Below are 27,900 nucleotides of genomic sequence, written 5' to 3' on the forward strand. Positions count from 1 at the left end.
GATCATGACTATAGTGAAGTTAAAGTAAGATCACTATATCAGATGGAAGAGCTAAAGCTATGAAAAACAAACAAATGAATCACCGTACAAGCTTATGTTCCCTTCCAAACAAAACAATATTATCTACTTCAATCACTCTTTTTTTTTTTTGAAGCAGAAGACTGCATTCATACTACAATTAGGGGAACGCAACCTTGTGACCTACATCACAGACATAATAGTTTATACTGATTGTTAAAACACCCACACAATACACAGAAAGCTAAAAACATGTAAGCACTTGTTACGTTTCTGCATATAGGGTCATCTAATCCTCAACATCATCTAGTTGCTGCTGCTGGGCATCTCCACTTCTCAATGTCTGCTTCTTACTGGAAACCACCCTCTTGCTCTTGACCTTCTTGGCCTTCATTCTCCGCTTTTTTTCATTGGCGTCAACCCAGGTATAATCTGATGGTATGCTAAAAGGGTCAATCTCATCTTTCCAGTTTTTGCTTTCACTTTCATCACTGGATTGCCCGCCTCGACTGCCTCTTACCCATGAGTACCATGAACCACCTGATGTTTCTGCTGCCTTAGCCTTGTAATCCTGAAAATGGGTTGGACTAGAAAGTGGCGTTGCAAACTCATCAGAGGGAGGACTCAACTCTTCAAACTTCGTGAATGTAATAAGAACTCGAATTGTAGGGACAATTGGGATGGCCACCTAAGATCCAAGCGAACAACACTTTAGTATGGTGCTCCAACAAACTTACAAAATACAGAAAAAAATCTCTAATAGATTTGGTCTAACATAAGCTCTGAGCATTTCCCTAGGTAGTGATTTACCAAAGCTATATGTTGAAGGAAAGAATTAAAAATCGTTTAATAAATGGAAATCACCGGAAATCTATTACCATGAAACAGTGAATTATAAACCACATTGCTTCACATTTGCAATATCATGTTTGACTTTGCTTTTATATATACTGTCTTCCCCTTCATGTATTCTTCATGAATAAATTGAAAGTAGAGGAAAACCACATTCAACACTCAATAGAAAAAAATATTAGAGCTCAGAAATCTAAAATATTTTCTTGACCAAATTTTTCATTTTATGCAGCTTTTCTTCAAACGAATCATTAGATGCAGTTCCTAGAAAGCTAAACCAAGCGTCTATAAAAGCAGTTTTACTCGAGGTAAAATGGATGAAGAAAGAAGTCTTAGGGGCAAAACATTTAAAGATTGCAAGGCAAATTATTATGTTGACAGTTAAAGTGATGCTGAAATTATTTTATAAATTTTTTTAGTAAAACAGAAATTAGAAAAGTTCCTTCCAGTATTTGGAGGAACATCTCACAAAAGTTGATGCCAAAATTGCCTAGTATAGTAAAAATAATGAAGCACGACGCTACCCAAGCTCTGAAATCATTATCATTATCATTAATATTAGTCTTATCCTAACTACTTAGGGAATGTTCATTGCCTATTCATTCCTATACAGTACATCCCGAAGTGTTAAATTTATTCTTTATAAATTATGAACTATTATCTATCACTTCAGGTCAATCCATTCTCTTTCCTAATCCTCTCACACACAATTTATTTAAACATCTAATAAGCATATTTTCTAGCCTCCGTCGTACATGCTCAAACTAGCAAAATCTATTTTCAATTACCTTATCTTTAATAGATATCACTCTAACATTCTGTGAACTTCTGATTCCCTCACTGAGCACAGCTTGCACATTGAGGATATGCTATAAAATTTCTTATTTTGTCATCCATCCATCATAATATTCTCTTTTTTTGTCAAACTCAACTTAAATATAAAATTTTTGACAACTCAACACTCAAAACTATGTGATATATTATAAATTTACTTTCAAGACTTCATAAGATCGACTTGATAGCACAATACTCTTATTCTCCGCATAACACTTCTCCTCCGTAGAGTTGCACGTCTCTCTGCTAACTGGGCAGCAGCTGAAGATTCAACGCAACAAATTGTGAAACGCAGTAAGCAATCTGCATGCGTCGACCAATGCATCCCTAGCGACTGTCCGTCCAAAGTTGTTCTCAATCCCGCGCACACATTGAGTATCACTCCTGCACCCGCAGCCCTAGTGAATGAATTGAACACCAGCTCCTGCAGCAAATGCCAAGTTCCACAATTAAATTGCATCGAACACCGTTCGCAGTCTACGTAGATCGCGTCGAACACCCGATCCCGCAACAGAGATCAGGATCGTCGATTGCCACACTTGCTATGGATCATTCGTTGTTCACCAAACCTATCTCGTCCGCTACTGTCGCATGCTCCAACATAACACAATCAAGAGGTATAATTGTTGTTTTTAATTTTATTTTGTGGATTTGATGATTTTTTTCTTAGCATTTGTTAAATTTTAAATATTTTATAAAAGGAATATGTTAGGCCGGCCCAAGAGGGGCTGGCTGCTCCTATTGAACCACGAGAAGGTTGTTAGACCTAGCAGAATTGTCCCAAGGTTAACCAAGAGGAGGGGAATTGGTAATTTAAAAATTCTCTTGGAAATTTAGAAAAGCGTTTAAAGATATTTGACACAATGATCCTTAAATATGCAGTTATTTCTAGAAAAAGATTTTCACAAAAATTTTTTCAACCACAGAAAAATAAAGTGCGAAAAAAGAAGCAGTAAAATAAAGAAACAAAAGAACACCAACTTTTATAATGGTTTGGTCCAACTAGACCTTCGTCCACTCCCTGAAGACTCATTTTTCAAGTATTGCTCTAAATCAAAAGTGACTCTCCTTTTGCTCCCACAGCAAGGCGGAGAAGCCCTTATAACAACCTCTCTTCCACCAACCCGGTGCGGCAGAGTACCGACATCCTTTCTCACCTCCTGGTGAAGACAAAGTACCAACATTCTTTCTCACCCTCCTGGTGACGGCAGAGTACCGATGTCCTTTCTCACCCTCCTGGTGAGGGTAGAGTATCGATGTCCTCTTCACCCTCCTGGTGACGGCAAAGTACCGGATCTACTCCAAAGATCTTCTCTCAAGAGTCTTCAAAGAAGAATGACAGATATTTGAAGAACACATAAAGAGATCCTTACCTTTGAGCAACCTTGTAAACCCTTAACAATTTTCACTTATAAGATCTCTCAAACTTCACTCCTAAATACTCTCCCAAAATACACTCTTTTTCACTCCTAAGAGAAAACTCGCAGCAAGATAGATAATTGACAGTTTTTCAGGGCACGTATATATGAAAGACAAGAAAAACCGTTCAGAAAACTGAAAATTTCAAGTTAAATGTACTCAAATCGTACAGTACGATTGTATTTCGTACGTACGAACAATTCAAAATTCCATGTACGATCCTGTACGAGCCTGATTTCGTACTTTATCAGTTGTATATATGAACTGACATCGTACAGAATGAACAGTTCAAAACTTAATTCGTACAGAACAAATTTGATGTAGACAAAGGGGGGGTCAAATCAAACCCAAAAAAATTTGGTTTTGACTTCCCTTGGGCTTGCTAGCTCGTTAATTTTTGAGCTGGAATTTAGCTCATTATGAGCTGGTTTTTAGTTCATTTATTGAACTAAGAGTTAGCTCATTATGAGCCATGTTTTTAGTTCACTTATTAATTTATTAGTAGCTCATTAATTTTCTCTTCTCCTTCCCCTTGTCCATTCATTTCCCGTGGATGGCTCTTGGGTTCCCGTGCCTTGGCACCTTGGTTCCCACGGCTGCCTCCTTGGTTCCCACGAATGACTCCTTGGTTCTTACGGTTGCCTCTTCGGGTTTCGCTTGGGATGTTTTCCGTGACTTTTGGGGGGCTTTTCCGTGGCTATGGTGTTTTGTTTCCAGGAGTTGACTGTTGGCTTTTCATTTCCCTTATTTAATTAAGAATATGAAGGGTTTTGGGGCTGTTTGTATTCCTCTCTCTTGTCTATAAATATAAGTTGTTTGTGGATATTTTAAGTATGTTATGTGAAAGATTTTTGGAAAAGCTTGCGAGCTTGTTCCATCTCTTATACTCCTCTTCTAGGAAAGCTTGCGAGCTTCTCCTCTTTCTTCTAAGGCTTCTAACCTCTTTCGTCTCGCCGCAAGTGCCACCTCACTTGTATCCTTCTTCTAATGGATGAAAACTTCTTTAGGTGTCTTGTTTGAGTCATTTGTAAGTGTCCAAGTTATAATAGTCTTTTATATATTAAAGTGAAGTTATTTGTGGTTTATTTGTATCCTTTTGAGCATTTTGTGTCTTTATTTTATCTAGGAAGTCTTTTGTTTTTGTGATAAAAAATTTGGGTCCCTCTCCCAAATTTTTTGATTGCATCAAAATTCATCCTATGCGATTTCGTACTAACTCAATTTGTACACTGTGAATCGTCTGTACGAACCAAATATCGTATAGTACGAACTGTTTAAACAAATCATGCTTCATTTGGTACAAACTTGGATGATCACATTTTGTACTCTGGGAGTCGTCTGTACGAACCCCACTTAGTATGATACGATCAGATCGAAAACTGAAGTGATCGTTTGGGACGAACTGGTACGCACCCATTTCGAACTCTCGGAGTCGTCTATAAGAACCCCACTTCGTATAGTATTATCAGTTAAAAAAATGGTGCGTTCATTTGGGACGAACTGGTACGTACCAGTTTCGTACTCTATGAGTCGTCTATATGAAAACATTATCGTACAGAACGAACAATATAAAATTTTTCCGGGCATGATTTGCTTAAATTCGTCTGGAGGAACTATCATCACAAATCTTCTAGTACGATTTAAAAATCATATAGTACGATTAGTTTTAAAAATTAAAGTTTTGACTCCCCACCCCAATGTGTGTGTGCACGGTTATCCAATTTCAATCACAATCTCTTAGACTCAAGAAAAATAGAAAAAAGTATAGACTTCATTGCAACTTACAAAAAACCTAAATCTAATATGTATTGAAGTCTTCGGCAGTCTGGAGTAGGATTTCTCTGAAATATTAGTACACACAAATAACACAAAGAAAATATATCCAATGTATGTTAGGAGAAATAGTGATCACAACAATAATATTTTGATATCATCAAAAACTCACATGATATAATATAAAAAATAGTCTTTATTCAAGAGAATTTTTAAATTACTAATTCACCCCCACTTGATTAGCTTTGGAACAGTTCTGCTAGGTCTAACAACCTTCTCGAACTTTCAAGTGGTAATAAAGCCTATTTTTAAAAATTGAGGTTTAGACAATATTTTGAAAACGATAATGACTACTTTTGAAAACCGTAACACTCTTGAAATATATTCGATCACTAGACAACCATTGTTTGATAACATTCCTTTCGACTTTTGGAAAACTCATATGTGTACTTTTCTTCAATCGATTGACTATCACATGTAGATTTTAGTACATGAAGGTTACACTAAACCAACTAGACTTATTAATGGCATTAGGATTGAAACATCGTTTACTGATTGGATAGTAGAGGAAAAAAACTAGCTCAATTAATTGCTAAATGCTTAAATAGTTTTTTGTGCCCTAAAATCTGAGGACTATATGCATATTTCAACCTATAAAAGTGGAAAAGAAAATTGAGATAGACTTTGTATAACGTATGAAGGAACTAATGAGGTGAAATAGTCCAGATTGAACATTCTATTACACGACTACGAACTTTTTTTCATGAAACTGAATGAATCAATCACTAACATTTATACTCATTTTATACAGATAGTCACCTCATTTTATGCTTTAGGTAGGGAACTGACGAATTCTGAAAAAGTTAACAAAATTCTATATTGTTTATCTACTACTTATAATGCAAAGATAACCATCATACCTAAGTCAAAAGACCTAACTATTTATTCTATTGACAATTTGTTTGGATCACTGATTGCTTATGAGCAAGGAGTGACTCAAAGACAGATTGATGCAGTTGACAAGCGGAAGGAAAAAAATATTGCGTTGAAAGTGAATGACATGATGAAGATAATATTGTACTCATGACGAGGCAATTCAAAAGTTTCATAAGAAAGCAATGAAGACGTCAGCAGTGGAATAAGGGTAAGTTCCACAAAAATGCAAAACTTTCTAATGACGTAATTTGTTATGAATGCAAGCCTGGACATTTTAAATCTGATTGCTCGAATCTCAAAGCTAATCCTAACAAGGAGAAAATGGAGGAGAAAACTAATGTTAGGAAGGGAAAGAAAAGATTACAGAGAATATTCTGGGCTAACTCAGCTTCAGATTCCTCAGAAACAGAAGTGTAAGAGGAAGTCACAAACTTGTGCTTAATGACAGACAAGCTTGATCAGTCAGATCAAGAGGAGGTATGCGATTTATCCTATGACAAGTTGTTTGAAGTTAATAAGAAAACCAATACTGCATATATGAAACTAAAAAAAAATTGCATGTCGAATTGAACATAAAATATTTAAATTTACAAAAAGATCATGAAATCCTTAGGAATAATCATGCATCTATTGATAGCAACCATATGACATTATTAGATGAATTTGATAATTTAAACAAGAAACATGAATTATTGAAAACATCTTATACTGAATTTGAAAATGAATGTAAGATGTATATAGATGAAACAAATCAAAGAAAACATGAGCAAAGGGTTGATAATGCTATTTTAGAAAGTACAAACTCATATCTTAAAGAGAAACTGAAAGCTCTTGAGGAAAACATGACACCCCCAACACTTGAATAATTTTCTAATCCTGATCAGAAGCATAAAATTTCAAAACTTAGGAACAGAGAGTATAATTCACATAGATTGGTAAATCTTTTTCTTGGAGTTACATTTTTTTCATGTAGAATAATTGGTCACATCTCTAATACTTATACAATTCATAGTACAACACTTCTAGTGTGGAGACTTAAGATGCATAAAACACAACATATCAAACATACATCTATATTATCATTGTCAAGAGGTGAACCCAAATTCATTTGGGTTCCCAAGTCTAACATTTGATAATTTTGTAGAAACACTCTCACACAAGTCCTCGTGAGAGCATTTGATACCTGGACAACGAATATTCGAAGCATATGACTGGAGACAAAACAATTCATATCGCTGGAAGACAGGAATGTAGGCAAAGTGATACTGGGACATAATACCACAAGGAAAATGGTAGGTACATATATGATTGACAACAAGAACAATTTTTTTTATTGAGAATGTGTTATTTGTTGAAGGCTTAAAGCATAACTTTTGAGTATTAGTCAGCTTTGTGTAAGGGTTATAGTATTAATTTTTTTCCTATGAGCTGCATAATAAGCCAAAATATAATTGATGTGTTGCATGAAAATAGGGTAAATAATGTATACATGCTTGATTTAAATTTTATTAAATCTTTTAATGTTTTTTATCTCAAAACAATCATTGATGAATCATGATTATGACATAGAAAATTTTGTCACGCAAGCATGAAAAATCTTAGGAAAATTACCTAAAAAGAATTGGTTACAGGGATACCCAAACTAAACTTCACTAAGGATCACCAGTGGATGCATGTCAATTAAGAAAATAGATGAAGTCCTCCATTCAATTAGAAATCCTAGAACTAGCAAACCACTAGAAATCATTCACATGGATTTTTTTAGACCGATTAGCACTGTAAGTCTAGGAGGTAAAGTTTTTGGGTATGTAACCGCTGATGATTTTTCAAGATTCACTTGGGTCAAATTCTTATCTCATAAGAGTGAATCATTTGATGAATTTAAAAAATTTTCTGCTTGGATTCAGAGGAAACTAAAGTGTGAAATTTTATCAATTCAAAATAATCATAAATGAGAGTTTGAAAATGAAAATTTTTTGTAGAGAGCAAGGAATTAATAACAATTTTTCAGTACCTACGACCCCTCAACAAAATGGGGTTATTGAAAGAAAGAACATAACTTTGATAGAAGCCGCGAGAGCCATGTTTGTTGAATATTCACTTCCAAAATATTTTTGGGCTTAAGCGGTTAGTACGACTTGTTATGTTCTAAATAGGGTGAACATTATATCCAAGTTGAATAAGATGCTCTATGAACTTCTTAAGAGTTCAAGTTTGTTGAAGGCTAAAAGGGAAAACTTTAAGTTTAAATATTAATGAATTGGAATCAATTTTAGTTAAATTAGTCTGTATGATAACCTATCAAATAAATCTAACTATCAAGAAAAGAGAATTGTCCTATATGACGCCTATTTTCAAGAAAAAATTACTTTTTATCTCTATTATATGTTTTTTTACTTCTATGAATACTATATTATATTAGGGTTTTTTATCCAAGCATTTAAGTATTTCAAGTTGGTGGTGAAATCAAAATGTACAAAAAAAGATAAAAAAATAAGAAGCTTTGCTATAAAAAAAATAGTTTACATTTCAAAGCTTGAAAAATTAGGCAATATATAAAGGGGTCCACAGAGTATAAGTAAGCAATATGCAAGATGCAAACAATTTAGGTTTTAGTAAGATATATATTAGATTAGATGCTAAGATGTATGTATAAGTTAGTCAAACAACAAGATAAGAGAAGGATCTAGTTCAAATGAAATGTATTAAGGATAAAGATTAAAAAGTATTTTCTTAGAATAGGATATTCAACATAAGTGAATGTGATATTTCAATAAGCTTTTTAATGAAGATTGTGAGAATTAAATTGACTTTAGTAATCTCAGCACCCTAAATGAAAATAGAGATTTTATTTTTATTATCATATTAGTAAAATCAAAATTGAAGAGACTTTAAATAAAATGAAATGTGAAAAAGTAGTGAGACATGATGATATTCCAATAGAGGTGTGGAAATGCTTAGGAGATCAAGAAATTTCTTGGCTTAATAATCTTTTTAATATTAAAAAAATTTCAGATAAGTAAAGGAGTGTGTTGGTTCCTTTTTTTTAAGAATAAAGGTAATGTAAAAGAGTTTGTGAACTATAAAAGAATTAAGCTAATGTGTCATACATTAAAATTATAAAATGTGATGTTATGTTATGTTTGTCAAAATCAGTTTTGATTCATGCTAGGTAGGTTTACTATGGAAGTTATACATTTGTTGGAAGGTTTGATTGAGAAATATAGAGAGAGTAAAGAGATTCTACATATGCTATTTATTGACTTAGAGAAGGCATATGATAAAGCTTCAAGAGAAATGCGTTAGAGAGTTCTAGAAAAGAGAGTTAATAATGCTTATATTTAAGTCATTAAAAAAAAAGGAAACATGAGCAGCTACTTGTGTTCAATAATTTCATATTACAATTGGACTATATCAAGGATCAGCTTTAAGCCCATATCTTTTTTCCTTTAGTCATGGATGTTCTTACTGGACATTTGCAAGAGGATGTATCATAGTATATGCTTTGCTGATGATATTCTTTTTTGTTGATAAAACTAGAGAGAGTTGAAAGAAAACTTGATTTATGGAGGTCAACCTAAGAATTTAAAGGTTTTTGTTTGAGTAAATCTAAAATCAAATACATTGAATATAATTTTACTAGTAACAAAACAAATGGTGAGATTGTGACATTGGGTAATCAAGTCATTAAAAAGAGTATACATTTTAAATATTTCAGTTCTATTGTTCAAAGCAAAGGTGAAATAGATTAGCATATTATTAGTAAAATTCAAGTTGGACGGTTGAAGTAGAGGAATGCATTGAGCCTGTTGTGTGATAGAAAAGAATCCCTCAAACTTAAGGGAAAATTTTATAAGATGGTGGTGAGACCTGCAATGCTTTATGGAGTAAAATGTTGGCTACTAAAAGAGAAGCATAAAATTAAGTGTTGCAGATATGTGGTGTTTCACCCCATCCTTCATATCCAAGCTAACCACTTTTGTAAGGCCATCCTACAATGCATATTTCAATCACTATCTCCCTCTCTAATTCCTAAGCCACATACTAACTCTCTCAAGAAGAAACCCTCTCTCTTTTATTTCTCACTCTACTCTGGAAAACAATGAGAGAAGAGAACTTTGGAACATCCAAGAAAGCAAGGAGGCACTTAAAGAGAAATAAAAAAGGGAACAACCAAGCCTGAAGGAAGAACAAAGAAGAACTAATGGAAGAGTTTCATAGTATTTGTGCAAGAATTAGTAAGCTTCCAAAAAAACCTAATTTAAATTCATTTACTTCCATCTCCTCATTGCATTATATCCTAACTCTTGTTTATTTCCTATACCTTACACATCACCAAACATCTTGTAATAAGAATAACCTAATTCTAGGGTTTTCTATCATAAGGACCATCAACATCCTTTCATGAGAATCAATTATTACTCGTTTACTTCCCCATCCAACTTTGTAATCAAGGTCCATCCTTAACCTTGATTAACATATATGTGGTGTTTCACAGCTTAAGTTTACTTATAATCTTGATACTAGAAACATATTACTCCACATTTGCATAAAGTTAAAAAGAAATTATTATCATACTCATCCTCCACAATCTTGCATCAAGCATCAGAGATCTAACATCAGATTATTACCAAGGCAGTTCGTCCAGATCAACAAAATATGTAATAATTTTCAATGAAACAAATCAAAGAAACACAAAATTCAAGCAAAATTCATCCAACAAACCACTTGCCACTATTTATGCTTTGAATTTTCTCACCAATGGCCCAATAATTAAGAACAAGGCAGGACAATCTAGATGGATAATTTCCTTAAATACTGGTAAAAAGGATCCATAATATTATCAAGTTACTCCAAAAGTATATTTTTTACTAAACTAACTGATATAGATAGCAATAAGTATGACAAATGCTAAGCTACTCATTTTCAATGTTGACTCTAATAATGGCATGCGACTTGGAAAGACTACAATGAGTTATACTAGCTCATCCTTTTCAGTAACAATCGACTCATTTTAATTAGTTGATATTTCTTCAAGCTTGATTTTCACTATTGTTTCATGGTTTCAGCATAATCCTTGACCAATTAAACAAACGGACAACACTTCTAATTTAACATGGAAGAAGACTGTTCATTTATTCAATGAATAACAAAGTACAAAAATCTATGATGTATTTTTAACATGTCCAGTAAATATCACAAAACATAAGTGTTGAAATAATCTATAATTTGTCCAATAATCCAATAATTCTTGAACAATTTTCAATTTATAGTAATCCAATAATTTGTGGACAGCTACAATCAATTTGTATTGTGTAGTTAATTATGTATTCCATTATTAAAAGACTTTGTTTTAAGCTGTATTTCTTTCTTTGATAAATTTTTAGCTTCTCTATTTTTTTCTCGCAAATCACGATAGTAAAATTCAGTCATACAATATCTGATTTCTATTTCCCTCACTTATCATTCTAATCTTCAAGATGGTATTAAAGACATCAATATTTTACTCCATGTGAAGCCAACAGGTTTTTTAACAGGGAGATCCCCTCCAAGCCAACAGGTCCTTCAACAACACAAATTCAATTTATGACCTTCAAGAGTGAAAAAGAAGAATCTGAAGGATCTTCACAGAAAAAAGAAGATAACGACTACCACAAAGATGCAAGTGATCAAGAAGCTGAGAACTCCAATGCTCAAAATTGAAATGTTTAGAGTCAAAACATGAAGAATTCAAGATAAAATATTAGCCCTAGGAACTCTAAAGAGGACAGCAATAAAGACAAATTGCAATAGGTCACTCATTCGCCATTCATCTGTTTTGACAATAGACTAAAGACAAAAAACTAATCTCCCAACAAAAGCTTCTTCCGGAACATCATTTGAATAAGTATTGTACCAAACAAGATAAATTCTTAAAGCACTTATCAGAAACAAAAAGAAGACTACTACTTGGATAGTAGACTCACTCACAAGCATCTAATCATATGACAATAGACAAAAAAGTATTCAACAATTACAATCCATGCCATCAAAATCATGATATTTGAATTGCAGATAGATCGCCATTAAAAGTGGTCGGAATAGGTTCTGTCATTCTCTGATGCTATCAAATATTTATGTATTTTTATTTTTATTTGAACATTAGTATGTTTTATGTTCTTTTCTTTTTTTAGCTATCCAATGATGGGAAAGCATCCAATGAACATGGTAGGTTGTGCGTGGGGCTTGGAAGACCTTTGGTTTGCTGGCTCGATTGGTCCTTGGCTGCTGCTGGTTCACGGGTTGGCTTATGGTCCACGGTTTTGGGTCCTATGGTGATGTATGGAGAAGGTTGGAATTGAGCTCATTTGTTGCTAGCTCATTAATGATGAGCTGAAGTTTAGTAGCTCATTAATGTTCTAAAGGTAAGCTCATAAGTTGGATTCAATTTTTGGAGTGGACTTGTCCCTTCTCCTTCCCCTTTCTTCTTTAAAAATATTCCCTTGTCTCTTGGGAATCCGTGGCTGTGTTTGGGCTTCCTATGCTGGATTAATTTCGTGCCTTTTCTCCTCGGGTTTCCGGCTGGCTGCTGGTTTTCCGAGCTGGGGGGTTTTTCCGTGCATTTTGACGCCTTGGTTCTGTGCGGGCCTCTTCGGTTCCGTGGCTGCCTCTTCGGTTCTTTGACTGGGCCATTTTTTCGTGAAAAAGCAATGGGGAAATCCGTGACTTATGATGCTTGGGTTCTTGTGGAAATTCAATAAAGTGGCTGTTGGCATTCTCCTTTCTTACCTATAAATATGAGAGGTTTTGTGAAGAAAGAGTAGTTGATTATTGTGAGCAATTTTGCTATTGACCTGCGGGTTATTGGAAAAGCTTTCGAGCTTTGTCCACCTTCTTCTTCTAACCTCCTCTGGAAATCTTGCGAGCTCTTTCCACCCTTCGTCTTGGGTTTTAACCTCTTTCGTCTCTCTACAAATACCACTCTATCTGTATCCTTCTTCTCGAGCTTTGGTAGTGTTTGTTGGTTGACTTGGAAGCATTTGTTGGAAGAATTGGACGATCTTGCAGTGGTGGACCATCGGTTTTCTAGCCCTATGCACTTATATTATTTAACCTACATTTCGATGCATGTGAGGAACCTGCTGTGATGGTTGTCTGAGGATAGCATTATTTTATTTTCTTTGTTTCTTTGAAGTCTCTTCGTGTTTTCTTTGTCGGATTTTGAATGTTTTAGATAATTGCTACTATTTGAATAGAGTCTGGTTTGAGTTCTATCCATTGTTCTATTTGTTTCAGTTTTCTTACACTTGTACTTACATCAACTTGGTATCAGAGCAAATTCACCTCTTTTTGGTTATTAGGAGTCTTTCTCTTTGTGTTTAACAAATGACTAATGATCAAGGGGATTGGCAACAAATGATGCAACAACTGAATAATTTGCAACAACAAATCAACACGATAGCTGAAGCGATTGCTAATCTAAATGTTAATCAAGCTAATGTTAATCCTAGTGTTCAATCTTCTGAAAGTGAGGAGGAAGAACCTAGAAATCAAAATAGGCGACAAAGAAATTGGGATTACGGAATTAAAATCGATGTTCATAATTTTGAAGGAAAATTACAACATGAACAATTCATTGAATGGGTAGAGAAAATGGATCAATTTTTCTAATGGAAAGAAATTCCATATAATCGAAAAGTCAAATTCGCTAGTTTAAAGCTAACAGGGCATACATTAACTTGGTGGAAAAACTTACAAAACAATAGATTAAGGCGAGGTAAAAAAAATTCAAACTTGGGATAGGATGAAAGAAAAGATGAAAGAAAAATTTCTGCCTTCTGATCATTCAAGGACTATTTTTCAAGAATTTAATAATTTGCGTCAAGGTAATCAAACTGTGGAAGAATACACTAAAAACTTTTATAAATTGCAAGCTAGAAATGATTTGGATAAGTCTGAAGAGAAAATAGTAACACGATATCTTAATGGGTTAAAATGGATGATTCAGGATCAACTTAACTTGCATCATGTAATTAAGTTAGATGAAGCTTATCGCATGTCCTTAAAAATTGAAAAACAACATTTGCGGGGAAGCAACAAAATGACTGAAACGTATAAACGTTGACAGACTAGTGGGACTAAACTTCAATCTCAAACTTCTGCGGGAACTTCGGGTGTGAAAGTTAAAGCTGTTGAAAGTCAAAATCAAGAAAAGGGTAAAGGGGTAGCAGGATCTAAAGCTACTGAACAATCTAAACTGATTGGGCCTTGTTACAAACATGGTTTAAAATTGCTCAATATGAGGCTCGCCTTGAGGCCCGCCTTTGCGCAATTCCAGTAAAAAACGCCTCGAGTTTACGCCTCGAGTTTTTTTTATGAGGCTTGCGTCTCAACTTGGTTGAGGCCCGCCTCACCTCACTGGCATGAGGCTTACGCCTCACGCTATATATATATATATATATTAAAACTTACATAAATCTTGAAGTAAATGCCCGATTTTGGACTCTATAGGAGAGGAGGAAGGGGAGAGAGCAGTTCATCATAATGATGATTCAAATGAAGAACCCCTTAATGATGACAGTGCTGATGACTTATGAGTTCTTATGTGATATGCCACTGCTATTTATTTTTCGAAATTGGAATTATATGTTAATGAAAAGAATACTGGGATTTGGGAAAGAAAAAATTTTGAGTGGAATTATATTTTATGTTGTCATATTATAGGGATATTTTGATTTCACTTTATATCTTATGCTTTTTTATGTTTTATATTATTCACTCATGTATATAAAAAAATTATCATTTTATGTTTACGTAATCTTTTGATTTTGAGGCTTACGCCTCGCCTCACGAATGAAAAACGCCTCAATACACGAATACGCAATTTTATATGATCATTTGTCAGCTACTTGCAGAAAAAATAATCTTCCATGTAATAATTTCATAGAAGATGAAAAAGAAATAGAGGAAGAGGGAAAGGAAGAAAACGAAACAGAATCTGAAATAAAGCTGAATTAGAGAAATTTGATTTGGAGGGTGATGAAGGAGAACCATTGCTAGTAATTCGACGAATTTTAACTGTTCAAATTGAAAAGGAAGATAAATGGCTTAAAAGAAACATCTTCAGGACTACTTGCACTGTTGAAGGGAAAATTTGTACCTTAATGATTGATAGTGGAAGTTCAGAAAACTTTGTGTCACAACAAATGGTAAAGAAGCTTAAACTGAAAACAAAACCTCTTGTTAAGTCATACAAAATATCTTGGTTCAAATAGGGGAGTGAGGTTCCTATAACCAAACAATGCACAGTGAATTTAACAATTGGAGGAACTTATAAGGATCAAATTGTCTGTGATGTTATACCTCTGAAAGTCTGTCATATCCTTTTAGGTTGTCCATGACAGTATGATCATAAAATCATCCACAATGGCGAAAAGAACACCTATACTTTGATTAAAGATAACAAGGAATTCACACTTTTTCCACAAAGAAACATTCCTGACCCGGAAACAAAGAACAAAAAGTCTGCGAAATCTTCCACCTCTGAATTGCTTCTGAACACAAATGAATTAACAAAGTCTGATGTGATATATTTGGTGCTTGGAAAAGAGACTGATTTAACTTTTGAAATTCCTAAAGAAATACAACCGTTGCTTGATGAATTTTCTGATTTAATTCTTGATGAATTACCAGCTGGTTTACCCCCAATGAGAAACATTCAACATCATATTGATTTAATTCCTGAAGCTACATTGCCTAATCATTCACATTATAGAATGAGTCCAAATGAACATCAAGAACTTTCTAAGCAAGTGTATGAACTATTGGAAAAAGGTTTAATTCAGGAAAGTCTGAGTCCTTGTGCTGTGTCTGTCTTGCTTACTCTTAAAAAAGATGGAACTTGGAGAATGTGTGCAGATAGCCGAGCTATAAATAAAATAACCATCAAATATAAGTTTCCAATTCCTAGGTTAGATGACATGCTTTATATGTTAAGTGATGCTAAAATTTTTTCGAAGATTGATTTGAAAAATAGTGGATATCATCAGATAAGAAATAGACCAGGAGATGAATGGAAAACTGCTTTTAAAATCAAAGAAGGTTTATATGAATGGCTTGTTATGCATTTTGGCTTGTCTAATGCTCCGAGTACTTTTATGCGAACAATGAATCATATTTTGTGACCTTTTGTTGGAAAGTTTGTGGTTGTATATTTAGATGATTTTCTGATTTACAGCATCCATCGATCTGAACATCTTTTTCATGTCAAGCAAATTCTGAAAACTTTGAGGAAACAAAAACTGTATATAAATTCGAAGAAGTGTTCTTTTATGACTTCAAGTTTGACATTCTTGGGTTACATTATGTCTGCTAAACCCTAAAAGTAGATCCTATAAAAATTGAGGCAATAAAGAGCTGGCCTGTTCCTAAAAATATCAGTGAGGTAAGAGATTTTCATGGGTTAACATCACTGATTGTTTAAAAAATGGAATATTTAAATGGACCCCTGAAGCTGAAGAAACTTTTCAACTTATCAAAATTAAAATGAGTCAAGCTCCAATTCTTAGTCTGCCAAATTTTGAAAAAGTTTTTGAAGTTGATTGTAATGCTTTGCATGTTGGTATTGATGCTGTTTTAAGTCAGGAAGGAAAACCTATTGCATACTTTAGTGAAAAATTAAATGATGTTTGATCTCGATATTCTACTTATGACTTAAAATTTTATGCCATTGTTCAAGCTTTGAAATTCTGGAGATATTATATGATTCATCAGGAATTTATTTTGAATACTGATCACGAGGCTTTGCGATTTTTTTTGTCACAAAAAAATCTGAACAAAAGACATGCATAATGGGTTTCTTTCTTGCAAGATTACTCTTTTCATATCAAACATAAGATTGGGGTTTTGAATAAGGTTGTTGATGCTTTAAGTCGAAGATCTCACTTGTTGATAAATGTTTTTCCGACTGTTACTTCTTTTGATTTTTTGAAATATACTTATGAGAATGATTCTGATTTTAAAAATATTTGGGCTTCTTGTCTTGCTTCTGGAACTGATACTTCTACTCAGTTTGTTATACATCAAGGTTTTTTGTTTAAGGGAACTAGACTTTGTTTTTCAAAGAAATTATTTGTCTGCATGGTATTCCTCGTACTTTTACTTCTGATTGTGACACTAGATTTCTGAATCATTTTTGGAGAACTTTGTGGGCAAAACTTGGAACTACTCTTCAATTTAGCAGTGCCTATCATCCTCAAACTAACTGGCAAACTGAAGTAGTCAATAGAAGCTTGAGAAATTTGTTAAGATGTCTTACTGGAGAAAAACCATCTCAATGGGATTTAGTGTTGCCTCAGGCTGAGTTTGCTTACAATAATTCTCTTAATCGTTTCACTGGCAAAACTCCATTTGAAATTATTTATGGGCAACCTATTCCTCACATTTTGGATAGAAACTCCATATCCTTACCTAAAAAAACTAGTGATGAAGCTTTAGAAACATTTGATCACATAAAGACTGTCCAACAACATGTTCTTAAAAACTCCAAAAAGCTAATGATAAATACAAATCTACTACTGATAAACATCGAAAAGAAGTGAATTTCAATGTGGGTGATTTGGTTATGGCTTACTTTCGTCGTCAACGATTTCCTGTTCGTACTTTTAAAAAGTTAAGCAGAAAAAAATTTGGCCCTTTTCATGTGCTTCGAAAATTATACACTAATGCCTATTTACTAGACCTACTAAATACTGTTGGCACTTCTCCTATTTTTAATGTTTCTAACTTATCTTTGTATGAAAGAAATTCTGACAATTTTGTAGACATTGAAACTTTACCACTCTCTGCTCCTTTGGCAAAGCCTGAAGATCAAATTGAAGATGTTGATATGAAAGTCACTAAAACAAGACATGGGGAACACAAGAGGTTCTTGGTCAAATGGAGCAACCGACCATTAACTGATTGCACCTGGATTGATGTTGCTGATCTAAAAAAAAGAAATTTGCAGCTTTATGAAAAAATTGTTGATACATTCTCATCAGGAGATGAGAATTTTCCACCAGGGGGAATTGATGCTATCAAATATTTCTGTGTTTTTATTTTTATTTGAACATTAGTATGTTTTATGTTCTTTTCTTTTTTTAGCTATCCAATGATGGGAAAGCATCCAATGAACATGGTAGGTTGTGCGTGGGGCTTGGAAGACCTTTGGTTTGCTGGCTCGATTGGTCCTTGGCTGCTGCTAGTTCACGGGTTGGCTTATGGTCCACGGTTTTGGGTCCTATGGTGATGTATGGAGAAGGTTGGAATTGAGCTCATTTGTTGTTAGCTCATTGAAGATGAGCTGAAGTTTAGTAGCTCATTAATGTTCTAAAGGTAAGCTCATAAGTTGGATTCAATTTTTTGAGGGGACTTGTCCCTTCTCCTTCCCCTTTCTTCTTTAAAAATATTCCCTTGTCTCTTGTGAATCCGTGGTTGTGTTTGGGCTTCCTGTGCTGGATTAATTCCGTGCCTTTTCTCCTTGGGTTTTAGGCTGGCTGCTGGTTTTCAGAGCGGGGGGGGGGTTCGTGCATTTTGATTCCTTGGTTCTGTGCGGGCCTCTTCGGTTCTTTGACTGGGCTATTTTTCCGTGAAAAAGCAATGGGGAAATCCGTGACTTATGATGCTCCGGTTCTTGTGGAAATTCAATGAAGTGGTTGTTGGCATTCTCCTTTCTTACCTATAAATATGAGAAGTTTTGTGAAGAAAGAGTAGTTGATTATTGTGAGCAATTTTGCTATTGACCTGCAGGTTATTGGAAAAGCTTGCGAGCTTTGTCCACCTTCTTCTTCTCACCTCCTCTGGAAATATTGCGAGCTCTTTCCACCCTTCGTCTTGGCTTCTAACATTTTTCGTCTCTCCGCAAGTACCACTCCATCTGTATCCTTCTTCTCGAGCTTTGGTAGTGTTTGTTGGTTGACTTGGAAGCATTTGTTGGAGGAATTGGACGATCTTGCAATGGTGGACCATCGGTTTGTTAGCCCTTTACACTTATATTATTTAACCTACATTTCGATGCATGTGAGGAACCCGCTTTGACGGTTGTCTGAGGATAACATTATTTTATTTTCTTTGTTTCTTTGAAGTCTCTTCGTGTTTTCTTTGTCGGATTTTGAATGTTTTAGATAATTGCTACTATTTGAATAGAGTCTGGTTTGAGTTCTATCCATTGTTCTATTTGTTTCAGTTTTTTTACACTTGTGCTTACATCATTCTCTCAAAATACTTGACATATGTGCTTTCAGCGTCTAACGAATATTATAACTTACTATCAATTAGTAAGCCTATTAGAAATAAAAATTATGTTGCCAATTTCTCATTTAATGTCACTTTTAGGGCTTGAACTCAAAAAGGATGTTTGACAATATGTGATGTGTTCAAGATTTTATCTTTTAAAGAATAATCCCTCACGTAAGGACTACCGCTCAAGACACCCAAAGTTTATTTATCTTAAAAAACTAATTCCATTTTTATTCAACAACAAAAATTCAAAGGACTTTTTATGTGAAATTATCACTTTGGCTAATCATATTTGTAGTTCCTATCCAAGTCAAATCTACAACCTTCTCAATATTTTGCTTTAATCTACAATGATGTGTTGCTACCATCAAGAGTCAAACATCAAATATGCCTCTGTAGCTAGATGATTTATTTCCTTTATCAACTATTATAACCATCTCACCTGAGGTTTTCCACATAAATAAAAATTTTAAGTGGAACAAATTATTAAATATTTCAACACCATGATTCACATTTAATTTGAATCCAAAATTAAAGTCGTAAAAATAAGTAATGCCAAAGATTTGAATCTGACCCTTAGTTCAAGAACAAATGAAGCAGAAACTGGTGAGCATAAATTCATAGATGATACTAATCCCCGCCATTCTATTGCCTTAAGAAAAAAAGATAAAGTTATTCAAAAAAACAACCAATCTATGATTTGAGGACTTATAAGGGCTTCATTTGTATATCTTGTTTTTCTCATTCATATTAATAAAATATAAATTACAAATAATGTTTATAAAGCTCCAGTGGCAGGATATGAAACGAGCATATACGTGAAAGGTTGGAGTAGCTCCTGTGGCAGATCAAATTAGAGAGAATCACCTTAGATGGTTTGGTCACACAAAATGGCGGCCTTCAGATGACCAGATAAGGAGAGTAGATGTATTAAATTTGGCTTATGTTAAGAAAGGTAGAGGTAGAACTAAGAAGACTTGGTTAGAAAATATTAGAAATGACATTTCTTTATTTGATGTAAATGAATATTTGACTCTTAACAGCGCACAATGGAGAAAAATGATTCATGCAGTCAACCCAATAGAGTGGGATAAAGGCTTGATGTTATTGTTGTTTATAAAGCTCTAAAAAACTTCGAGTGAAAAAAAAAGTTGTAATTGAAGATATCCAAGCATTAAAAAAGAATTGTACATTAAATGTTTTTGAACTTCCATTAAATAAAAATTGGTCGAAAACAAATGTATCTTTATAGGTAAATATAAAACTGTTATATCATCAAAAAATTATATTGATCGGGCACGAATCTCGAGGCAAAAATCAAGTTGGAAACTTCAAAACTTAAATTAGAGACCATCTGAACTTCGATTTCAACAAACTTATTGTCAACGTCTCGGAAATGCGAACCCAACAACACCAAATTCAACTCAATCCGAACCCAAATGATTCCAAATCAAAGACCCAAAGTACATTTGGAAGGTTCAAACTATAATTAGGATTATCAAACAATTTCCAAACATGACATGCTTATAGTCAAATCGAGTGGTTCGATGAGACGAATCCAACAAGCCCAATATCATCAAATTCTGATATTATTAGGGCCTTCAAATGCCCAATAAACGGTCCATGATAAAGGGATTCAACATCCGGCTATCCATTCAAATCACTCCCAATTTACCCCTGATCTTTCTCCTATTTACTGGCTAAGCTACTATCATAAAACTATAAATAGACCCCTCATTTCTCTTGAGAGGAGGAGCCCACCAAGAAGAGAAGGAAGAAGAGGAAGAGACTCCTCCTCGACCATCGCCGGACTTTCACCCGGTAGCCGACCTACGCCGTAATTAAGCAAGGAAGCAAAAAGATAAGGAAGAGAAGGAATAGGTTCCTTCTCGACCACCGCCAGACTTCCACCCGACTGCAAGCTGATGCCGGAATTCTCTCTGACATCCGACTGACGACGGAGTTCTGTCCGACCGTCAATTGAAGCCGGATTTCCGCCCGACCACCAAAACGTCGCCAGATTTTCGATCTCCGTTTGTAACTGAATTTTTAACCCAGGAGTTGATTATTGGAATCTGATCGTCCTCAATTTTAGAGTTGAGTCAACCACTTGTAATCTAAGTAAACACTAGTGGAATCCTTTCAACTAAGCGTGGCCCCATAGTTTTTTCTCTTTTCCTGGGTTTCCACATAAAAATTCAGGTGTTACATTTTCTCTCTATTTGTGTGTTGGATATCCGTGCAACGCTGAGACAAAAATTTTCTAACTCTATTGCCACATATATTCTAGCCCGCTACAAAACAAATAGGAGTATGGATAAATTCAAAGCACAAATGATGCACTCAATCATATGGAATTGACTATAAAAAAATGTTCTCTCATGTTCCTAAAGTAAACACAATTCGAGTTTTGCTATCTCTTGTAAAAAATTTAGATGGCCTTTGCATTAACTTGATATTAAAAATACATTTCTTAGTTGGGGCCTTGAGGAGATCCTACATGGCTTGAAAAATTAGAGAAATAACAATAAGGTATTTAGATTCAAAAAAGCTCTATATGACCTCAAACAATCTCGTCATGCTTGGTTTGACAACTTCTCTAAATATGTTAAAAAAATAGTTACACTATCAATTTGATCACCCTCTTTAAAAAACACACATCAAAAGAAAGCAAAATACAATTTTGATCATGTAACTGGATGATATTATATTAAAAGGATTTTTGGCAACATAATTTGTGATAAAAGACCAGCAAAATAAAAAATACTTTCTTAGTGTAAAAGTAGCATAACCAAAACAAAGTATTGTTATTTTTCAAATGAAGTGTATTTTATAAGTACATCAAGAAATTAAAATGCTTAGATATAAGCCGGAAAAATTCCAATGGGCCCCGCAAAAAAATTGCGATCAACACTAACAACACATCCTTGATAAACATATGTATCGACGCCTTGTGGGCAAACTCATCTACTTCTCTTTTACCCATCATGATAATGGGTTTTATGTTAATGTTGTTAGTCAAAAGTGAACAACCATACTTCAAACCACATGAAAGTTGTAAACGATATCCTACATTACCTTAAAATAACACCAAAAAATGCATGTTATATGAAAAGCCACCCAATAAGGAAATCAAAATTTTCACAAATGTTGATTGGATTGGAGAAGCATTAGACCAAATATTTACCTGATTGAACTTAAGTATGGAAAAATCTAATTAAATGACGTAGGAAAAAATATGTGATCTCAAGAAGTAGTGCTAAAGCTGAACATAAGGCAGTGACATTGATATTTGTAAAGGAGTACTCTTAAAATGATTGTTAGGAGAATTATCGAGTGAAAAAAAAAAATCCTCGAAGTATATTGTGACAACCAGACAGACATAAATATTGCTAAAAATCTTATCCACTATGCATGACGAAACAAATTGAGATAGACCGACATTTCATGGTAGAAAAAACTGAAGATGGACTAACCCCACTAAATGATGTTACAAAAAATCTTTTATAATGTAGATATCCATACTAGGACTTTACCAAAAAAGAGCTCTGATATACTAATCCAGTAGATAGGCATAATTAACTAAATTATGTTCTAATAAAAGCTCAAATTATAGATATTCTCTCGAAGACTTTCCTCATAGTAAGTTTAGAGAAATAAATAAAAAATAAGCATGATCAACATATATATCCTCACTAAGTTTTTTCCTAGAATGAGCTTCGATAAACTAACCAAGAGCACGGTTCACAATTGCGTAATTGCGTAATGGGTTTTATGTTAATGTTGTTAGTCAAAAGTGAACAACCATACTTCAAACCACATGAAAGTTGTAAACGATATCCTACATTACCTTAAAATAACACCAAAAAATGCATGTTATATGAAAAGCCACCCAATAAGGAAATCAAAATTTTCACAAATGTTGATTGGATTGGAGAAGCATTAGACCAAATATTTACCTGATTGAACTTAAGTATGGAAAAATCTAATTAAATGACGTAGGAAAAAATATGTGATCCCCCCCCCCCCCCAACAAAAAAAAAAAGAGGTTTTACTTCAATAGGTTGGTACTCATCTGCCGATCTTTACCTGACATTTTTGTTGGAGGATTGGAGCTCCATTTTCAAGTGATTTCTGTTCGGATTCTTCTCGTTATCTTCAACAGAAATTTTGGTACATAGCATCTCACTAAATCTCCAAATTTAGCCTCCAAAAATGTTATCCTTTAGTAGGTTTAAAAATTTAAGTTCATCACAAAAAATTGTTCTTAATGTTTTTAATCATTCATATGCTTATGCTTTAAGCTGCATCACGATGCATAGATTGATAAAATAAATGTTTTTATTAAATAAGTTTTTCATTAGTTATTTTGTTAATGTCTATATTATTTAGTTGATGAACTGTCTACTCTAATTCAAGCTTCTTGAATTATGTTTTGATCGGCTTAAGCTCAAACTAATATGAAGTCTAAACTTCAAGAGAGTAATAAGCTTCTTTTTATGAAACCTTCAGTTATGAAATCTATAGGGGTATCAAAGTATTTTATATTTTTTAAAAAATTTGAAACTGCCAATGCCGATCTCAAGACTACATGAAAAAAATTGAGGTGAATTTTTTAAAGAAATAAATAAGGCCCCCCATGAAAAGTTTTTGGCTCCGCCACTGACAATCAGGTATTAAGGCATTTTTTGTTCATGAGACGAGGCATAAGCCTCGAGGGGTATTGAAGCGTAAGCCTCAAAATAAATAAATTGCGTTCGTCAAAATAAAGGTTAAAAGTGATGTTTAATATAATAACCAAATAATATGTTATGAGGTTAACATTAACTTTCTATTGAACTATGAAGTAACAAATTGGCATACATATGAATACAAATTGCACAATACATAAAGTGACAAATGATAAATTACATGAAATAGAATTAAAATCTAAATATTACAAGAGCAAAACAATATTAAATACATGAATTGCATAAAAGTATTATATAAAATCAAGTTTAACTCTAAATTCATTCTTTTTCAGTTCCATACTCATCCACATAATTCATAAAGGCAGCTTAAATAGTTGGCAAAAACTTAAAAAAATATTTGTACTACGATCACTAAGGAGATCTTTATTTGAGTCATCGTCATAACAAATCTCTCTCCTGCCTCATCCTATGAAGTCCAATGACTCCCAATCTGCTTCTTCTTTATTTATTTCATTCATCTTCCTCTTTTATAAATATCTTTTATTAACATAAAGATAATATAATACTAAAAATATTTTAGAGGTGGTGTTGGTATCCAACTTTCAAGTGATTCCTTACGACGGCTACCACGGTGGTGGCTCTGACGAAAATGGAGAGATGGAGATCGAGGTAGTTGAGCTGAAGTTATTGTGGCTCTGCATGAATGCGTGATTTGTTTAGGGCTTTAATTTAGGATTTAGATAAATTTTAATAAAAAAATATAAATAGGCTGAGGCATAAGCCTCATGGAAGGGAGGCGAGGCACGCATCAACCAAGCTGAGGTGAAAGCCTTAGAAAAAAAGTATGAGACATAAGCCTCGAGGCATTTTTCACTGGAGTTGCGCTGAGACAAGCCTTAAGATGAGCCTTATATTGCGCAATTTTAAACAAAGATCAAGAGGATAGCATAAGAATCTAAATTATATTTTAATAAATTCTCAAAATATAGTTATTCTCACAAAAGCTTTACCCATAATGAGGTTAGATAAATTAATCAAATATATATAACTTAGGAAGGGGGGTGTCAAAATAACAAAAAAAATAATGGAAAAAAACTTTCTATCTATAATTATCCAACAATTTGTAGACAGTAGCTTTCTATCTACAATAATTCAACAATCCATGGACATTTGCATTCCATTTATATTGTGTGGTTAATAATGGATTCTTGACTTAAAAGTCTTGTTTTCAAATTTGTTCTTTTCCTCGATAGTTATTTTTTTATCAATTCATGTAAGCTTCTCATATTATTTTTCACACACGATAAGAGAATACAATTCAATAAAATTTCTCATTTTCTACTCCGCTCTCCTAGCATTTTAATTTTCAAGAAAAAGCAAAAGACAAAATAAGTTTTTTTTTTTTAAATCTTACAAATAATCGACAAGTATTGTAACAAAAAAAAATCAATAAAATGAAAGCTTTATAAATAAATATCAATGAGTACAATAGCGAACCCAATAGCAAGTTATATAACTTTACTAAGAAGGAAACAAAGTAACAATCTATTTTCCTACTTGCTTTGCATATTGTCTTTGACTTGATGGGTTTTCTTGAAAAAGAGAAATTAGATAAAGAATAATTGTTCCATAATCTATACAACTTTGAACTAGTAATTTAAATACTAAGTGAAAATATAACAATTAATTAACCAAAGTATAGAAGTATAATGTTAGATGAGAGATAATTAAAAAATATAAATCATGACATTAAAAATTTATATGAATTTTACCTTTACTGGAAATGTTCCCTGTGGAAGCTTGGTCGCCAAAAGCTCCCTAAGCCTCCTAACAGCTTTGACTTTGTTCGCCAAAACATCAAGCAAAGGAAGAAGCTCATCCGTCTGCAATGGGAAGTCTGGTGTCAACCACAAAACTGGCCGTAAACCCTTCTTGTACTCACTTTCAAGCTTATTAGACTCACTTGAGGCTCCACTCTTCTTCTTCTTAGAATTGGTCTTTTCTTTACCCTTTTTAATATCCCCCACCTCTTCCCATGATGACTCAGGTTTATGATTTCCATTCTCTTGAGGTAACCTTGAAAATCTTCTGGGATTCTTTGAGTCGTCAGCATCCTCACCTGGATTATTTTTGGAAGCCTTTTTAGTGTTCCAGCCAAACCAGCTTTTTCTCTCCTTTGAAGGGCCACTATGCTCAGTATTACCAAATTCAGAACTCCCGTTGACCTCATCATCATCAAACCCCTCTGAAGTACCCATTTGAAGAGCCGAATCTAGCTGTTTCCTTTCCTCAGCTGTTAATACATCATCCAACTCATCATTATTGGCTACTCTTTCATCATTGTCTGCTGAAAACAGTTCCTCATCAGTCATTGCACCAGGAACTCTTCTTGATTTAACACTCACCATTACATGAAGCATGTCATACACTTTTGCTTTCCAGTTGCCAACCATTTCCGTTCTCTCTTGTCTTCTCCAATTCAAGTGAGAGACAAGCTCTGCCTGTGTAACATCAATGCCGGGCCGGTACATATTAGTTTGGGACATTAAAGCAACCTCATGAGCTACCTCAGCCTCTGTAGGCCTGTTGCCAGCTCCCTCAAGAGCATTAGTTATCTCCTTCTCCTTATGAGCAAGTACAATCAATGAGCCCCGAGGTAATGAAGCATTAACTGGCTCCCCTGAAGCACCATCACCTAGAAAAAGGAAGGTCTGGTCTGAGCGTTGGATTCTGAAACCATCAAAGCCAGCAAGAGTCATGTCAGCCCTGAGGTTTGATCCCTGCTTCCATATCCGATAGGTATCAGATGGGGCAATCCGGCCAATGAAAGGAATCACAGAACTTTCAAAATGGAATGTGATCTCCATATAAAAATCACGGATCCGACCAATAGAGGAGATGACCCTGGGGAGGCGGCGGCACCACTTTGCCCAAGCCAACGGCTGGTAGTGCCTGGCAATGATCATTGCTATTGTGTCCTCACGGGTGCATACAGCTTCCTGGAGAGCAGACCAACCTTGGTCATTTTGAAGGGACCAGTCAGCACCAGCTGACATGAGAATTTCAGCTGAAATGGGATCACGAAGCCGGACTGCAAGGTGTAGAGGGGTTTCACGGTGAGGAACATCTCGACGGTCAATGATAGAAGAGACTGCATCAGCTGTGAGCTCAGCAGAAATGGATTCCTCCTCTGTATTAACTTCTCCTGCTTTTGGGAGGCGGGGAAGGGTGGAAACCAGCCGCCGTAGGACAACATGATCTCGACGAGCAACAGCAAGGTGGGCAGGACTGTGGGAATATTTAGAGAGGTCCTCCATCAGAACTTCTGAAAATTGGCAGTTATAACCTCGCTCTTACCTTACCTCTGGTCACCCTGCTTCCCTTCAACTCCTACTAATCTATTTCAACACAAGGCAGCTAAATCTGAAGCAAAAAACTAAAAAGAGGAGGGGAATAGACTTGATTCCAGCAAAACGCTTATACCACAAACAACTCCTCCTGCAGCTCTTCTAGGTTTTATGATGAGTACTCAAGCCCACAGTAATCCATCCGAATGCTTTGATTTGCAATTTTAGAGGAAAATGACGAGGGGAAGTCGAAAGTAAAAGCATACCTCCACATAATAAAAGAAAAAAAAATTGAAGACTCCTCTCAGCTACTCAAAACCGAAAGAGATCTGAAAAATCCACAAATCTTTCAGCAGCGCTCAATTAGAAGTACGAATACAGATACCCTAGCATCAGCCAAGGCCGATAGCTAAACGAAGATCATGGAAACCGCTGGATCTGTCAAAAAATTCGGATCCGATAAGCTTTGAGGAAAGAGAATCGTCGGTGAGTTTTCGCCTAACAGAACGACCTCAAAAAGAAAAAGACTGCAAAGATCTATAAACTCCATGGCTGTCGAAGCGACCTCTCAGAGATCGCCATGGAACTAAGATCCGCGTAGGAGCAGATAACAAAATAGGCACCCTGCTGTTTTTTTTTTTCCTTCGTTTCCACTTTCCGGCTTCCGAATCGAATTCGATATCTAAGGATTCTAAGCCGGCTATTAGCCACCAGTTTCCATGACCCATACACAAGTGGCCCAGTAGCATTCAATAGTAGTATGGTGTGCCTTT

At 34.6% G+C, this 27,900-nt stretch overlaps 1 protein-coding gene across 1 annotated transcript; it reads right to left on the reverse strand.

Moving 5' to 3' along the window:
* Window positions 1-27,806, reverse strand: LOC110105242 (ankyrin repeat domain-containing protein 13C). Its single transcript, XM_020834642.2, has 2 exons — window positions 25,553-27,806; window positions 1-706 (listed from the first exon to the last, which is right to left on the reverse strand). The coding sequence occupies exons 1-2, from the start codon at window positions 27,095-27,097 to the stop codon at window positions 308-310; spliced, it is 1,944 nt and encodes a 647-aa protein (XP_020690301.1). The 5' UTR covers window positions 27,098-27,806; the 3' UTR covers window positions 1-307.
* Between the last annotated feature and the right edge of the window lie 94 nt (window positions 27,807-27,900).

The sequence above is a fragment of the Dendrobium catenatum genome, unplaced genomic scaffold (genome assembly GCF_001605985.2).
Source record: "Dendrobium catenatum unplaced genomic scaffold, ASM160598v2 fragScaff_scaffold_414, whole genome shotgun sequence".
NCBI lineage: Eukaryota > Viridiplantae > Streptophyta > Magnoliopsida > Asparagales > Orchidaceae > Dendrobium > Dendrobium catenatum.

What these genes read in the sequence shown, in the direction of transcription:
- LOC110105242 (XM_020834642.2), bottom strand. Translation starts at nt 27,097, where the DNA reads ATGGAGGACCTCTCTAAATATTCCCACAGTCCTGCCCACCTTGCTGTT. An exon ending in AGGGAACATTTCCAGTAAAG is followed by an intron (nt 707 to 25,552) that starts GTAAAATTCATA and finishes CTTGGATCTTAG; the next exon opens with GTGGCCATCCCAATTGTCCC.